This window comes from Sorex araneus, chromosome 7 (genome assembly GCF_027595985.1).
Source record: "Sorex araneus isolate mSorAra2 chromosome 7, mSorAra2.pri, whole genome shotgun sequence".
Lineage (NCBI taxonomy): Eukaryota > Metazoa > Chordata > Mammalia > Eulipotyphla > Soricidae > Sorex > Sorex araneus.
In genome coordinates this window covers 2868233-2883745 of record NC_073308.1, presented here as the reverse complement: position 1 = coordinate 2883745, position 15513 = coordinate 2868233, and the positions used below count along the sequence as shown (strand labels likewise).

The 15513-nt window shown below is 46.9% G+C and overlaps 2 protein-coding genes across 2 annotated transcripts in view; both read right to left on the bottom strand.

Moving 5' to 3' along the window:
- The window catches only part of APOBEC2 (apolipoprotein B mRNA editing enzyme catalytic subunit 2), a 17266-nt gene extending 11931 nt beyond the window's left edge, over positions 1 to 5335 (bottom strand). The window contains exon 1 of the mRNA XM_004621346.2: positions 5115 to 5335. Coding sequence (XP_004621403.1) covers positions 5115 to 5245 — 131 coding nt within the window. The 5' untranslated portion in view covers positions 5246 to 5335. The remainder of the gene's footprint in view (positions 1 to 5114) is intronic.
- The window catches only part of TSPO2 (translocator protein 2), a 23076-nt gene extending 7563 nt beyond the window's left edge, over positions 1 to 15513 (bottom strand). The window contains exons 1-3 of the mRNA XM_004621350.2: positions 15334 to 15513; positions 14558 to 14699; positions 14173 to 14381 (exon numbers count right to left, since the gene is read on the bottom strand). Of these exons, the coding sequence (XP_004621407.2) occupies positions 14181 to 14381; positions 14558 to 14699; positions 15334 to 15509 (519 nt within the window). The 5' untranslated portion in view covers positions 15510 to 15513 and the 3' untranslated portion in view covers positions 14173 to 14180. The remainder of the gene's footprint in view (positions 1 to 14172; positions 14382 to 14557; positions 14700 to 15333) is intronic.

Here is a 15513-nt window from a genome sequence, read left to right as displayed (position 1 = left end):
GAGTGATAATACAGTGGGGAAGGTGTTTGCCTTGCACGCGGCTGACCCTGATTCGATTCCCAGCATATGGTCCTCCGAGCACCACCAGGAGTAGTTCCTGAGTGCAAAGCCAGGAGTAACCCCAGCATCGCCGGGTGGGACCCAAAAGGGGAAAACAAAAAACACTATGAGGTCAAATGAGGTTCTCTGGGTTTCCTACTGACTAAAATGACCAGGCTCTGGAGGAAAATCTGCAGGAAATCAGAGGCACAGAGGTGGTAGAAGTCTGAATTTTCCCAGGGAGCCAAACACAGCCACCTTGTGTGATATTACAGAATCTCAGATACGTCTACAGAGCTATGCCCACTGTGGAAAGGGCACATTTCTCAGATAACCACAATGCCTTTTTCTCCTTTCTAGTAGCATGTGGTTGATGACTACATTGGCTCTTTTACTTTGTCTCAACAGATATCCCGTGGCTGAAGTGGGATGTGTGGGGATAATCAGAAGAGCGACGCTAATGGTAAATTTCATCATCAGGACTCATATAAATCAGCAGCATTTTTCTGGCATCTCCCTTCAGACTCAGAGAACATCTCTTTAAACCTTACTTCCTCATCCTTTTCAGGCATGCATACTTCATCTGCTTGACTCAACTTACTTGTCATGACTATCCTTTAAGCAGGGAAGTAAGAACCCCACTATCTAAAAAAACATGGAAAATGGTCTGCTTGATGGAGGCAGACACATGTCAAATAAGAAGTCAAATAAGTGCCAGTTACATGTTTTTCTCACGTTTGCATTGGGAATCATTGGCATTTCCTAGGAATAAAGCTACTCAGTAGAAAGAAGCAATTTGGAGGGAAAGACGTTAATCTGAGATGAAACACTTGCTTCAACATAATCAGGGACTGGAAAATCCACTCACAGCTAATTGGTGATGCTTTTGCTCCATCTTTCAGGGATGTGCTTCAAAGTAGCGAAATTACCATGTTCCTTTTTCAGATCACTTTCAAAGTGAGTGCTGTGGAGTGAGAATGGTTGAGAGGAGAGAGAAGTGGAGTCCTGCAGCCTGACTTCCTGACCTGGGGCAAGGTTAGCTTCTAGACCAGCTTCTGTGCCAGATGAACCCAAGTGGAACCTGCCCCTTTGCCCTTGGAGGTGCCATCTTTCCATGGTGAAGGTTTTTTCCTTTCACCAACCTCCAGTGGAGGCCAAGGTAGCTGGAATCTCTTTTTTTTTTTAATGCAATAAAACATCCCCTATTCTCCCCATCCAAAGGGAGGCCAGGAGGGACTTCTGCCGTCTGTGTCAAAGGCACCTCATTCCTTGTCCATTCTTCTTTGAACACTACCTCTCCTCTCTCTCTTCCTCATCTGACAAGGAAAATACTCCTAGTAACTAAAGAATGCACTGAAAGGAGAATCCCTGTCTGTGCCAACCCCTTTGACAGCAGGGCCAGCTTTATGCAAGCACAGATGCTACATAACTGGATGCCAGGGACAGTCCTGCAGTGAGGAGTTCTGCATGGGAGACAGCCATCTCCAGGGTCCACGGCTTCCCTCTAACAGGAGCCCTCTCAGACTAGCATAATGGGGTCTTCATAGATTTTTTTTTTTTTTTTTGCTCATGCATGCCAGACATGCACTCTACCACTAAGCCACGTCCGCACACCATTTAATAAAGTTTGAATTTCTCTCCTCAAGAAACCCTTCCTGCAAATAGTTCCCAGTCCTACTGTGGGGCAGAGAGCATCGTCTATGTTCATTCACTCGGTTACCAATTCATTTGCAAGTGTTTGCGTATCCTATTAAGACTCTGAGAGGCTGGAGCGATAGCACTGTGGGTTGGGCGTTTGCCTTGCACAAGGCTGACCTGGGTTCAATTCCCAGCATCCCATATGGTCCCCTGAGCACCGCCAGGAGTAATTCCTGAGTGCAGAGCCAGGAGTAACCCCTGAGCATTGCCGTGTGTGGCCGGAAAAAGCTAAAAAATAGACAAAGAAAAAAAAAGACTCTGAAAGGACTTCCTTAATGGATTTTATATATGTAAGGTAACAACTTGGAGTCTGTGCATCTGATGCTCACATCGTACTCCAGTTCCTCACTTTAGGTCAATCACTCATCCTTCTTAGGCTTAGTTTCCTTATCTGGAAAGGGGTAGAATAATCAAACCCATCAGATTTTAGAAAACAACAAACAAAAAGCCAAACCTGGATAATTACTTCTCTGGGCCTCAAATATATCCCCTCAGAGTTTAATCCCAAAGCAGTACCAAAGTTGGTCCCTTTTATGTTCTTTCTCTCCTTTCCAGTGATTTTCTCTTTTGGTAGTGTACTGGCTTAACATCCAATTTTCTAAAAAAAAAAAAAATGCCATGATTTCTCCTTTTAATTTTTGTGGAACCAACAGTTAAACTCAGGACTTCACTCAGCTACAAAGCTACCTCTCTGACCACAGAAAAGCCCTATTTTCTAAAACTTACTTGATTTCTATAAACATTCCCCATGTGATGATTTCAAAAAAAGCATTGTAAAGTCCCTGAATACAGAGTTTAAAGGTATGTGAGCTGCGGTATTAAATCATTTTCAACATTTTCCACCCTGCTTTTTTTTTTTTTTTTTTTTTTTTGTGAATGTTAGGTTCGCTTTCTGTCCTCATGCCCCATTGAATCCAGAATTATGAAAAGCAGGGGATCTCTTTCCTTATTCCTACCATGAAATCCCTCTTTATTTCTTTGTCTCTAAAAAGCAATTCTACAAGCTCGCAGGCCAAATTTAAGGAGTAGTATAGATTATTCCATCTTTTGGTGGTAGTGCAAGCCAGGAGAGAACTGTTTTATAAACTCCTTTGACTCCAGTGCATTGGAAAGGAGGAAGCTCTTCCCCTGCCCTGTCCCTGTATGGACACTGTCGCACCTCTGGGCTATTTTAAGCCCTCTGTTTATTAAGAGGTGTCTAGGAGACAGATTGTCACAGCTGTTATTTGTGGCCAGGAAAGTCAGAGCTCTTAGAGTGACCCACTGTGTCTCTATTTCTGAGTCTCACTATCTAATAGATGGAGCCAGGAGGAGCTCAGCTTGGGAAATCTGGGGCCCAAGAATGCATGAGATCAGTGGAAGGATGACCCTTGGCTGGAATCCAAAGAGCTGCAACTCATTGGTTCTGTGATCTTTGGCAGTTCTAATATGACCCTGACTCTCAGTTTCCCCATTTGTGGACATGATAAATCTCTCTGAGTATGGAGCTGAGGGTTCAATGAACCCATGCTTGTGAAAGTAGAAGGTGATGATTCAGCTCTGGATCCTAAGGCAAACTCAGTTCAATAAATACAGTCTTATTTTGTTCGGAATGTCCCCTGCCCCTGGGCTGCATAGATCACAGCACACAGAGAGTGGAGTGTACATACATGCCTCTGTAGGAGACTGGGACAGCAGGAGCCCCGTGGCTGAAGTGTTAGAGAAAGGCTCTCCTTTCATCCTACAGAACTGCAGGAACCTCACCTCCCCAGCCTGTCGGCCGGGGCGCTTCCCATGTTATTATGAATCTTATGCCCTGCTTCTTTTTAAATTCTAGGATGAGGGTGACCTTAGTTTGTTGGGCAAGTTCAGAGGTTCTTTTCTGAACTCTTGCCTCAGGAACTAGGATGCATTTCCCCATAGATTCTTCAAGATAATATATGAGCTGGAAGGAATCTTTATCAACTAAGGTCATGCCCTCATCTTGCCACTGAAAACTCTGAGGTCAGGATTGGAAAATCACTTGCCAAGTTTCAAACAACAATTTCAAATTGCTGTCCATGGCTCCATCAAACACCCCCTAGTATTGAGGCCTGCCTGACTCCTTATTCCCCAAATTGCTCCTGGTGTGACCCTTGTGCTGCCTGCAGGCATTGTTGAAGATGAATGGAGTCTCAGGGCGTGGGGAGGAAATGTAGCCTATGTCTTCTTCTTCTTCTTCTTCTTCTTCTTCTTTTTTTTTTTTGCTGGGGCATTTACCAGGGAATAGAGAGGTAACCAGCTATATGGATCAGTGGTAGAGCACTTGTCCTGCATGTGTGAGGCCCTAGATTTAATCCCTGATACCGCCCTAGTGAATAAATAAAAGAACAGAGAAGAAAAAAGAAAGTGTGCTTCGTTTTTTTTTTTTTTTAATTTTTAAATTTTGCTTGGTTTTATCCCTGGAAATGGCATAATTGGGATCAGACAGAGGCACACTGCATGTGGCCCTTTGCAGGTTTCAAACACTTGCTCTGGGTCCTAGCTGTTCTAGGCTGAGGCTGGGAAAGTCAGAATACCATCTCTGTTCAGAAACTCCAGTTTGACCTGTGTTACTTGCAGGGGGATTTCTCTATCTTGGAGAAAATGTAGACAGTCGCTGGAAAATCTCAGGAAAGATGCAAGAAAAATGTTTCTCTCTCAGGTGCTGGAGCAATAGCACAGCGGGGAGGGCATTTGCCTTGCACGCGGCTGACCCGGGTTTGATTCCCAGCATCCCATATGGTCCCCTGAGCACCGCCAGGAGAATTCCTGAGTACATGAGCCAGGAGTAACCCCTCTGCATCGCCAGGTGTGACCCAAAAAGCCAAAAAAAAAAAAAAAAAGCAAAAGCTTCTCTCTCAGTGTGGGGAAAAGATGGCTATGTCTTCACTGTCCTAAGAAAATCTCTGAAGAGAGAGAGCATAGACATGCAGTTGGAGGAGAGGCCTGACCAAGAACCCAGGAGGAAGTACCGGGCTGGGAGCAAACAGAAATATGCCAAGGTCATCTGGGCCTTCAGTAAATTTCCTGAGGCTGGACAACCTCTCTCCAGACACAGCATTGTCCTAACCATGTGCTGAGGGATTTTTTCAGTCTCTGGACCCTTGCTTCCAAGACATCAACCTGAGGAAACAAAGAGACTTGCTCCAAGTCCCCTCTAGCCCCCTCTGTACACTCCTGCGTGATTGTAGCCAACCTGTGCCCCATCACCACCCCAGTGTGCATGTGTGCGCGCGCACACACACACAAACACACAAACACACACACACACACACACATACACACACACATTCTAACGTCTTTAGTATTTCCTGTGCCTGTCCCAGCCCTTTCCTCTTACAGGAAGAAGAAGCCCATCTGTTACCCCCACCTCTCACCCTGTGACGATCTCAAAGGGTGGCAACTCGATCAGCTCCTTCAGCTTCTCAGGATCCTCCAGGTTCTCCAACTCCTCTCCATTCTGGGAGGCTGGTGCGGCAGCCTGAGCGGCCTCTTCTTTCTGGGCCATGGAGGGCTATGGTTGGGGCGTTACTGAGAACAGAGATGGCAGGTCCAGCCAGGCCCGACGGCAGGGCCCCAGGCAGCTGTCAGCAGCTAAATCCGGCTGGTGATGACGAGCAGGCCAGGCTTAATGTTCTCAGCCCTAGGCCCCTGGCTTTATAACCAGAGCCCTCCTGCCCCGCCCACAGGCCCTTGCCTTCTATCTTTTTTTAATTGAGTGACAGATGGTGGTGGGGTGGGGGTAGGGGGAAATGGAAAATCTGGTCATTAGTATCCCCTATTTATCAGTAGGCAAAGACAGGAAGCTGGCAGTGGGCATGGTTTGTCCTGCTCTCTTGTTCCTCCATTGTCTCACACATATACTCATATTCTCTCTGTGTCTCCCCTCTTCTCTTACCTCATGCACTTTCCTGTTTCCCATCAACTTTTTCATTCCACTAGGGGTGACTGTGGAAGGGATCCCCACATGGGCAGCCTGAGATTCCTGAGAAAAGCTCTAGGGGGTTTCAGCCCAAATGGGGGATGACAGAGACACTAGGGGATTCATCTGGGGAAATGTAGAAGCAGGAAAGCAGAGGGTGGGTAAGGTGGGATTAAAACTGCCAATTGGAAAGAAACTGAGTAGTTTCTTGTGGACTCAGACCATTGCAAATCAACTAGGTGTGGATTCCAGGAGCAAATCACTCTCCTCTAGATCATACTGAGAAGGATGAAGAAGAGGCTTTGTATCTAGTACTAGTTCATACCATTTACTCAGGCATACTTATGGCTCCTGCCCTTTCACTCTCCCAAGTGTCCAGTGCAGATAACAAGAAATCCTGTCACTGTACCCATTAGATTAACTGCCAGAACCACTTTTAAATATTTTTTTTCTTTTTTTGGGGGGGTTACACCTAGCAATGCTCAGGGGTTACTCCTGGCTCTGCACTCAGGAATTACTTGTGGCAATGCTCGGGGGAACGTATGGAATGCTGGGGATTAAACTCGGATCAGACGTGTGGAAGGCAAATGCCCTACCTGCTGTACTATTGCTTCGGCCCCCAGAACCACTTTTATGCAGGCATTGTTTTTCTCAGACATTTCTCCAGGGGAGACAAAGTGTAGGGTAGTAGCAATAATGTCTATGCCCACATTCACCAAGGGGACAGTAATAACTGATGCATATCACACACAACATCATGTATCATCACATGAGCACACAACCTTTGCATCAAAGCATTTCTTTCATTTATTTGACTAACAGTTGAAAAGAACTCTAATGTGCTAGGCAGTGAAGTGAATACCAAAAAATCAGATGAATGACTCTCACAAGGAGCTCCCAGGCATTATTTTAATTTAATTTTTTGGGGAGGGTTGCGGACCACACCAGGCAATGTTCAGGCCACACCAGGCAATACTCTTGGCTCTCTTCCCAGCAGACTCGGAAAACTGTATATCCACTCCCCCCAACTTTATTTAAATGTTTTTTGGTTTTAAAAGTTGGTCCTGATGATTTGTTACAGGCACTCATTACTCCATCCCCAAGTCCACCACACTGTCACCTTCCTGCCACCACTGTCACCTTCTAGCCACTCTTCAAACCTACCCCAAATTGTTGTCGTGGCCCACAATAATTTATATTATACTGCTCATTAAAACTGAATGGCTAACAATGATCAAAAAATATTTCCGTGGGAAAAGATTTTATGAAAATTATTGTAGCTCACCATGGACACATGAAGTACTTGTCTGAGAGTTGACTAAGCTTGTCGTTGCAAGTTAAACTTTCTGTGCTAAAGTTTTTGTTAATTTAGATGCTGCATCCGCATCCAATCTGGTGTGCTGCTACTGGGATGTCAGTATCGTGTAGTTTGGGAGATGTGGCTTTAGAAAATCCAGAATATTTAACTGGGCAGTGGGAAATCTTATTTCCCACTAAGGTCTCGGGGCAGCTTTGAGGTGTAACTGTGGCTTCTGAGGTTTTGGTAGGGTGAAAACTGGCCCACCTTCTCCCAAGATCACAGACCTCTCAGCCTGGAACAGGCGTCCAAGAAATTTTTCAGCCAGCTGATCTCTTTTGAGATTTATTTCAGTCTCTGAAACAAGGCCAGTAGATGAGCTTACATGGTGGCAGCAGTGGGTTGTGGGTCTTGGGGAACTATATTTATTTATTTAGGCTCTTTTGGGTCACACCTGATAGTGCTCAGGGGTTACTCCTGGCTCTGCACTCAGGAATTACTTCTGTGGTACTCAGGGGGCCATATGGGATGCTGGGGATCGAACCCAGATTAGCTACGTGCAAAGCAAATGCCCTCCCCACTATACTATCACTCCAGCCCTATATTTAATATTTTTAAATAGAGGTCAAACACACTGAGTACCCCTGGGAAGCTGAAATCTGGGAGTCACTCCTGGCAACCTTCTGACTCGACTGTGCTCAGAAGTGCTTGGGGACCAACAGGGATACACAGTGGGTTGGGGGAGCTCCCAACTTTTATGGCATTTGATACTGTTCAGGAATTCAAATATTCTTTCACTGTTTCCTCATAGGTGTTGCCTGCGTATTACTGGCTTCTGGTATTGCACACTAGGGACCTGCAGATAAAAAAAAGGTGAAATAGTGGGCCCAAGTGTATATAGGGACATGAGTTCAGGTTTTTTGAGCTTAACTTCTTGTTTCCCACTAGCTCTGGTGAGCAGATCTCTGTAGCATTTTCAGTGTTTGTCCCTCTCACATGAGCTTCAGTGATGTGCTTGGATTAGCCCAAGAGTTCTCCCAGAGAATCAGATCAGAAGGGATTCTTTCACTCGTGTTTCCCCGTGGGGAAGGTTTCTTCCTTTGGGCTTGCTTTGTGTTTGGGCTGTAGGTGTAACCCTGAACCAGGAGGGGGAATCCCTCATATCCCCTTTCAAAGTGGGATCTTGGCCGAACTCCCCTCAGCCTGCTCCCAGCACCTCTGGATCTCAGTGTTCCTGTAACACAAGCTGAGTGGTTCCTCTCAGCCCAGCTTGGCCAAATGGATGAAAACGAGGCAGCAGAACTGGCTGGTGAACACGTCCAGGGTAGAGTGGAGCCATGGGGCAGAAGGATCCTGTCTCTGACTGACTTCGGCAGATGGTGCAGACGTGGTTGCCCAAGCCGATTCTCACTGAAGCGGCAACCCCTTGCGCCCACCACCTCCATCTCTGCTCTTCGCTTTGGCGCTGTCTGCGGTGATGACAGACAGTTTCCTTTCCCGTTTCTATTCCTTCTTCCCTGCACTGCCCCCACTCCCACCTGCCATCCCTGGAGGCTCTCCGACTGGCTGGTGCTGGCTATTTATGGCACCTCCTGGGGGCCTGAATTCCTTCCTGGTCCCTGGCTCTCCCTCCTTTCCAAGTATCCACTGCAGGCCCCAGAGTGCAGCAGTTAATCTGGGGGATCAGGAGCCTGAAGTCTACCTCTTAAGCTGTGCTCTTAAGGCTGACATTCCCTGGACCCTAGAGCAACACTATTGTGCAACTTTCTCCCCTGACACAGAGAAGGAAACTAAGAAATAGTAATGTGGCTCAAGGTAGCATGAGGAGTATGTGGGGGTGCAGGATCTGGAACCCAGGTCTCTCAGCCTCCCGGCTGCATGGGAGGCTTCAGAGTTACTATGCGTATTGCCCTGACCAAGTCCAGACCTGCTCTCTACGAAGTTTGTGTAAATAAACTCACACTTTACAAGGAAATCGGAGCATCTTCTATTACTGTCTACTTCTCATGTAGACTTGCCCAACCTTCCAGTGCTGGTGTGAGCAGAGCTCGGTGCTCCTGGAGGTCAGCCCCTCACTGCTTCTCGTTTAGTCCCTCCTGCTGCCAGGACTTCTGACATCAGACTTTGAGGTACAAGATGGAAAAAAGGAGCTTAGGGTGAGACATATTTTCAGGGAGCTAGCACTCTGGAAACAATGGGCATATGATGCAAGCGCATGTGCACTTGTGCATTTCTCTGTGTGTGTGTGTGTGTGTGTGTGCGCGCCCACATGTGTGAGTCTGTGCATGTGTAGGGGATTTGGGCGTAAAGCAATCAGACAACAGTAAGTTGGGATGGAAAGGGAAGTGTCCCAGTATGTGTCATGCGGATTCATCCAGTCCCTGGGACCTGGTAGTGGCCAGTGGCTTGAAGGAGCTGATTCAGGCCCAGGATAAACATGAGCCTGTCTTTCCCTGCCCCATTTTCCACAGTCGTTTTAGAAAAGATCAGAGGTTCTTGGAGGTAGCTGAAGAAGAGGGCACAGGGTCAGGCCCGGTGATTCCTTGTCTCTGGGCCAGATGCAGAGGTGCCCTCAGCAGGATGAGTGGGCTGTTAGAAAGTAAAACCTCACTAGGGGAAGGTTTAAATTCTCACTCTGTGAAAGAAGACACCTCAGAGCATGCTGATGGAGGAGGGACAAAGTGATTTCTGCCGGGACAGGTGGGACCCCAACAGTGTGTTGCCCCAGAGACCCAGCCTGCTTGGTCACTACTGAGACAAGATACACAAACAACAGGCCATGGGCTCCTGGCCCAGGGCTCCCCCCAGGCGGTAGAAACCTGCCCACTCTGGCAACTACTCTGTTGACATAAACACAGCATGTTTAGGACCTTGACCCGGTGAGGAGAGGTGGCCAAGGTTCTCCCAGAGTCTGAGGCTCGGATTGGCAAGGGAACAAGAATTTCAGGGCTTGTCAGAGCTTCCAAGAGCCTCTGGTGCGGGACATAACATTTACTTGACTGGTCCTACGGAACATATTGCCCAGGGAAAGCAGTGATATGAGACTTTAGTCCTGGTCACCATGGTTCTCCATGCCAGCAGCCACTCCCGGCCATGCGTCTGGTACTTGGAATCTTTGAGGAAAATGATCTGATGAGAATCATGCACATGAAGGTGATTAAAGGTGTTCCTCTTTAGAGGGGTTTTGCAGGGTCAAAGGACATACTAGAGAAAGAGAAAACCGTAGTGATTGGCTGCAGAGGGGAGATTTTTAGCTCTTAGGACAAGAAATGCATGGCAGCAGTGTAAGTAGTAAGGGCAGGGGCTTTCCTGGTGTTGGGGGAATGTTCCTTTGGCCATCTTGCTTCTCTGTGGTTTAGACATTGACTGAAGGATGGGGCTGAAGCATAGGGAGTCCTGCTTGATCAAATGGGGTATTTCAAGGCATGAGACCTGGAAGAGAAGGCCTATGGGGTGAAACATCCTGGAAAACATGTAGGGATGGGGAGAAGGGACTGGGTATGCTCCACCTGGGAAGAAAAAGATTCATATATGAGGCTCCCAGAGGAAGGTCTGTTTGGTCTGGGTAGTGCACCCCTAGCAAGAATCAGTAATAAATCAAACAAAGGGCACTGAGCTTATTTTCTAGAACGATAAGAAATGGGAACTCTGAGAAAGACTCTGAAACTGGACTTGAGTGCTGGGGAACCATCGCCAAGGAAGAGACTCTGACAGTTCATTTATTAAACACTATATGAGGCAAGAAACAAACACCTCAGGGGGACTTCCATAACACACGTGCACAGAGGGAAGCAGGCTGTTGTGGTCCTTCGTTCTTTTTGGGCTGGGTTCCATTTTCTCAACTGTCCCCCACACTGTTCTGCTGAGGTCACATTTATCTGAGGGACCTTCGCTGGGAAGCCAAAAAGGGGAGCTTTGGGGAAGGGCCACTGACCCCTCCTCCCTTTCGGGTATGTCTCAGCCCAATGCTCACCCCTAGCTGTCCCCAGCTGTGCCTCACAACGTGTCCCATGGATACTCTCTGCACTGGATCCAGGAACACAAGTGGATGTGTTGGCGTGCTACCTGCTTGGTTGTGGAACATGCCCTTTGTGGTGAAGAGGTAAGTAGGTCCCCCTCTCACTGGCTCTCTCTCTCTTTTTTGTGGGGGTCACACCAAGCGATGTACAGGGGTTACTCCTGGCTCTGCACTCAGGAATTACTGCTGGTGGTGTTCGGGGAACCATATGGGATGCTGGGAATTGAACCTGGGTCGGCCACATGCAAAGCAAATGCCATACCCGCTGTGCTATCACTCCAGCCCCTCACTGGCTCTCTCTTGAAGAGCTCACGAAAGTTTGAATGAAGGAATCTTCTGGTTTCTCCACTGTGAAGTTTTGGTTACCCCTGCCGCTAATAGGGTAGAGTTGTTTCCGATCTTAGAATTCATGCGTAGAACCACAGGTTTTAAAAATGAAAAGATGCTGAGAGACTATCTGTGCCCTCAAATGTTATCAGACAGCTGACATACTGAAAGCTGCCAGGTCTAAAGATGTTTGGAGTCCATTGGTTCATAGACCTCGGGGAATCCCTAGGAAAATGACTCTCAGGCATGGTTCTCAGACAGAAAGCCTGGGGAATTCTGTTGAGGGCTTGATTTATTTTTAATTTATTTTCATTTTTGGTAGTGTTTGTGGGCTACTCATAGCTCAGTGCGTGGGGGTCACTCCCAGCAGTGCTCAGTGGACCCCGTGCTGCCAGGTATTGAGTCTGAGACTCCTGCATGCAAAGCGTGTGCTTAATATGTTGAGCTAGCATCTATCCCACCACAGAGAGTTTTAAAGATACTTCTGCTTAGGTCTGTACCTTAAGAGTCTGGTCAAAAAAGTTTTTCCCCTTCTCTTAGGAAAGTGGAGGTGGTAAAATGAAAGCTTTATGTCCCAGGGGGCCTTCTCTCTAGAGATCTACATATATGGGATGGAAATGTTCACTTTGGCTCATATAGACTGCTCTGGGTTTAATAGTCTCACACTTGCCGGGCAGTTCTCTAAGCCCGCAGCAACTCTGTGACTCTATGAGCAGTAACTGCAAGCCCTAACTACCAGACCACCTCGTTAGCACTGGAGGAGGCAGTCCCAAGCAGGGCAAGTACTTTTTTATTTATTTTGCTTTTTGGGTCACACCTGGTGATGCTCAGGGGTTATTACTCCTGGCTCTGCACTCAGGAACCACTCCTGGCGGTGCTCAGAGGACCAAATGGGATGCTGGGAATCAAACCCAGGTCAGACGCATGCAAGACAAATGCCCTACCCACTGTGCTATCGCTCCAGCCCCAGGGCAATTACATTTTTGCTGGCCTCAAGGCTTTAGAACAAAAGAAGTAAAGAAAAGTGATGAGACTTAACAAAACAAAACAAACTTGTGAAGAGGGAACTGTCTGGACAAAGATCTCTTGCTGTTATCTCTACATCTCACGAACAACTTGCACATCACTGCACACACTTATACCTTCCACAGCAGGGAGAAATCTAGCAGGGAAGGAGAAGAGTCACACTCAACCTAATCCCTAATCATATTAATCATATACAATATTACTTATAAATATAATTCACTAAGAGACTCCAAGTGAAGCTAAGTACAAAGATCCACCCTCAAGGGACATAGCAAACACAACGGGAAACCGCATAGAAGCCAACAGACATCAATGAGTGAAAATAACATAGAAAGGTCCATTGGTACCAATAAGCTCTTCTGAGTTTATAGTGAATTTATTGACATACTTGGGTTGTTTAATGAGCTCAAAGAAACAATGGCACAAGAAAGTAGAGTAAAAATGAAGAAAATATAATCAGAAGTGACAAATTAAAGAAAGGTAGGTGATATAAAAACCTCAATAGAAGGTCTGAGCAACGGAATAACAACCGCTGAAGAAAATATCAGTGAGCTCCAAGATGACATGCAAAAATATATCTTATAAAACTATAGAAGATGGAAAAAAGCCTGGAAAGAAATGAATAGCACACCAGAGAACTATGGGATGAGTTCAAGAGGAACAATATAAGAATCATCTGAGTCCCTGAAGGCAAGTGTGACAAAGAGACGCCAGCTAAGGAAACCCTAGTTTATCAGACTTGAGCTTTTGTCTCCATAGCTGAGCTTACCTGAGAGGTTGTTGGGTTCCTGGGATATGGTGGGGGGACGTGGAGGGTGGCGATGGGTGTGGTGTTGGAATGCCATGTGCATGGAAGGAGTCGTAAACAGTATTCTAAGAACAAGAGTCTTCTTAAAAAGAAGCTCTTGCTGAATTCACTGTCAGCACCCTGGGTGTTTTAACGTCTAAGTTTCAACATTTTCCTTATCCTCATAGTAATAATGTTTGGTATAATAAATTAATAGTTTAAGGCTACATGAAAGCAAAAATGAAAACTAATTTTATTCATCAGACTACCACATAAAATCTTAGCACAACCTAAATACTGCATAATGTGATACGTATATTTATTAATCTAATTGAGATAGCCAGTTATTAGTAATTATTTTTATTTGTATCCTTATTTATATAATGTATTCAAATATAAATGTACAAGTATGTATTTGCATAATGATTTGGTGATTAATAATGATAATTAGCTTAGCATATCTCCTACAATATAACTGATTAATCATATACAATGTTGTTTATAAATATAATGCACATATGGTGTGTAATAAATATACCTAGTCTATATAGTGTATTTTTTTACTTCTGCTTTGTTTTGGTAGCTTTTCAAAAATATTTTATTCTTCGGAAAATTAAGAACCTAAGTTGCATATATCTGGGACATGTGTGGGAGGGCTCCTGGGTGCCCACTGCCTCCAGTTCCCGAGCTGTCTCCGTTATTCTTGTGTGCACACTAAGTCATAGAGATGAGTTCCTCATTCCCCTGGCAGCCCTGGACGTGGCACTCACATTCGCCTTCCAGGAGGCCCTCAGGGGGGTTCTGTTCATGGACAGAGTGAATTGAAGGTTTACTAGAGTAGGATTTAACAGTTTAAAAGACTCCCTCCTCTTTCCCATTCATCTGAATTTGGAGTAAAACTGGGCCTAGGAGACCAGGACAAGTGGTTCCATTGAATCAGGTCTCCCTTGACGCTCTTCAGTCCTTGGCTCCTTCCCTGCTCACCCCTTTTCCCCACCTTCGACTGCTTGGCTGGTGGTTTCCTGCACCCCTGCCTTCCCCCATTCTCAGTGCCATACCTGGTGCCTCAGTGGGCCCTTTGCCCCATAGGCGAAGACTGCTGCTTGGGACAAAGGCTGTCCTTCCACAGGTGGTAGGTGATGGAGGTTGACACAGTGAGCCAGGCCAGGTAGGGCAGCAGGAGCAGAGCCGCCAGCTTGTTGATGGGGTGCCAGATGAATGCGGTGCTCAGAACCAGCCCGTAGAGCAACAGCAGGTGCAGTAGCGCCTAGATGGTGACCAAGGGAGGTCAGGCAGGTGGCTGTCCACCTCTCGCAGCACCCTGAACTCTTGGTGTCCAGGCTCTCACCAGGTGCAGAGCAGCCTGCCTATTCCCTTGTCCCCTGACCAGCCTGTACTTCAGGGGCTTGGGCTCACCTCCCTCCTCCAAGCCCTCTGTCTTACCAGACCAGTGTTTTGGGCTGCAAATAAGAAAATCAGGGCGGTCCAGCTGATAGCAAGCTGAGTGGCATAGAGGCCGAGAGGCAGGGCCAGGGGCCGGCCAAAGCCCCCTCCAAGGTCCTTCCACACCAGGTAGGAAGCATAGCTGTGGGGAGATGGTGAGAATACCTCAGAGGAATACCGGTGGTCACCAAGGGGGCACCCCTGTGGGTTAAAATGGGAGCTTAGGTCTGGGCCTGTCGTTTTCAGCTTCCGTAGGCCTCCATGATATAAAAACCAAGAACTACTTTGTAGACTGCTAAGGGAGCACTATAATAGAGATCTTTGTACATAGGTAGTAGTGCCATGATCCAGAAGTACAGTATCACTGTATCACTTCATCCCATTGTTTGTCGATTTACTCAAGTGGGCACCAGTAACATCTCTATTACACTCAGCCCTGAGATTTTAGCAGCCATATATATATATGTAGCAGCAGTACCATATATAACATTATATTTTGAAGGTGACAGGAAATTTCCTAAAATGGGAAGGGTGGATGACAGCCACTGTCCAGGAATCACTTGAAGGATGGTGTGAAAGTGAGGGAGGAGTCAGGCACAGTGAGATGGGGACAAAGTGGGGAGACACAGAGAGGCTCAAAGGAGAGGGATGAGAGGGTCAGCACTGGGCCAAGGGGCCACCCTCTGGAGAGCTGTGTCTCAGTAGCCCAGGTACAGGAGACTGGTTCCCCCCCTCCCTGTGGGTACCTTGGTCGTAACTTAAAAAGGGATGCTCACCCCATGACGGAGTAGATAGTTGTCCACACAAGTAACAAGACTTTTTGGTGTGGGCACCAGGGCAGCTTCCTCGGGTTGTCACACCAGGCAGACATTCCGCGGCGGCCCGTGAGCAGCCAGACCAGGATGGGCCCAAGGTGGGGCAGGGCCACAAACATGGCTCCTTGCGGCCACATTCTC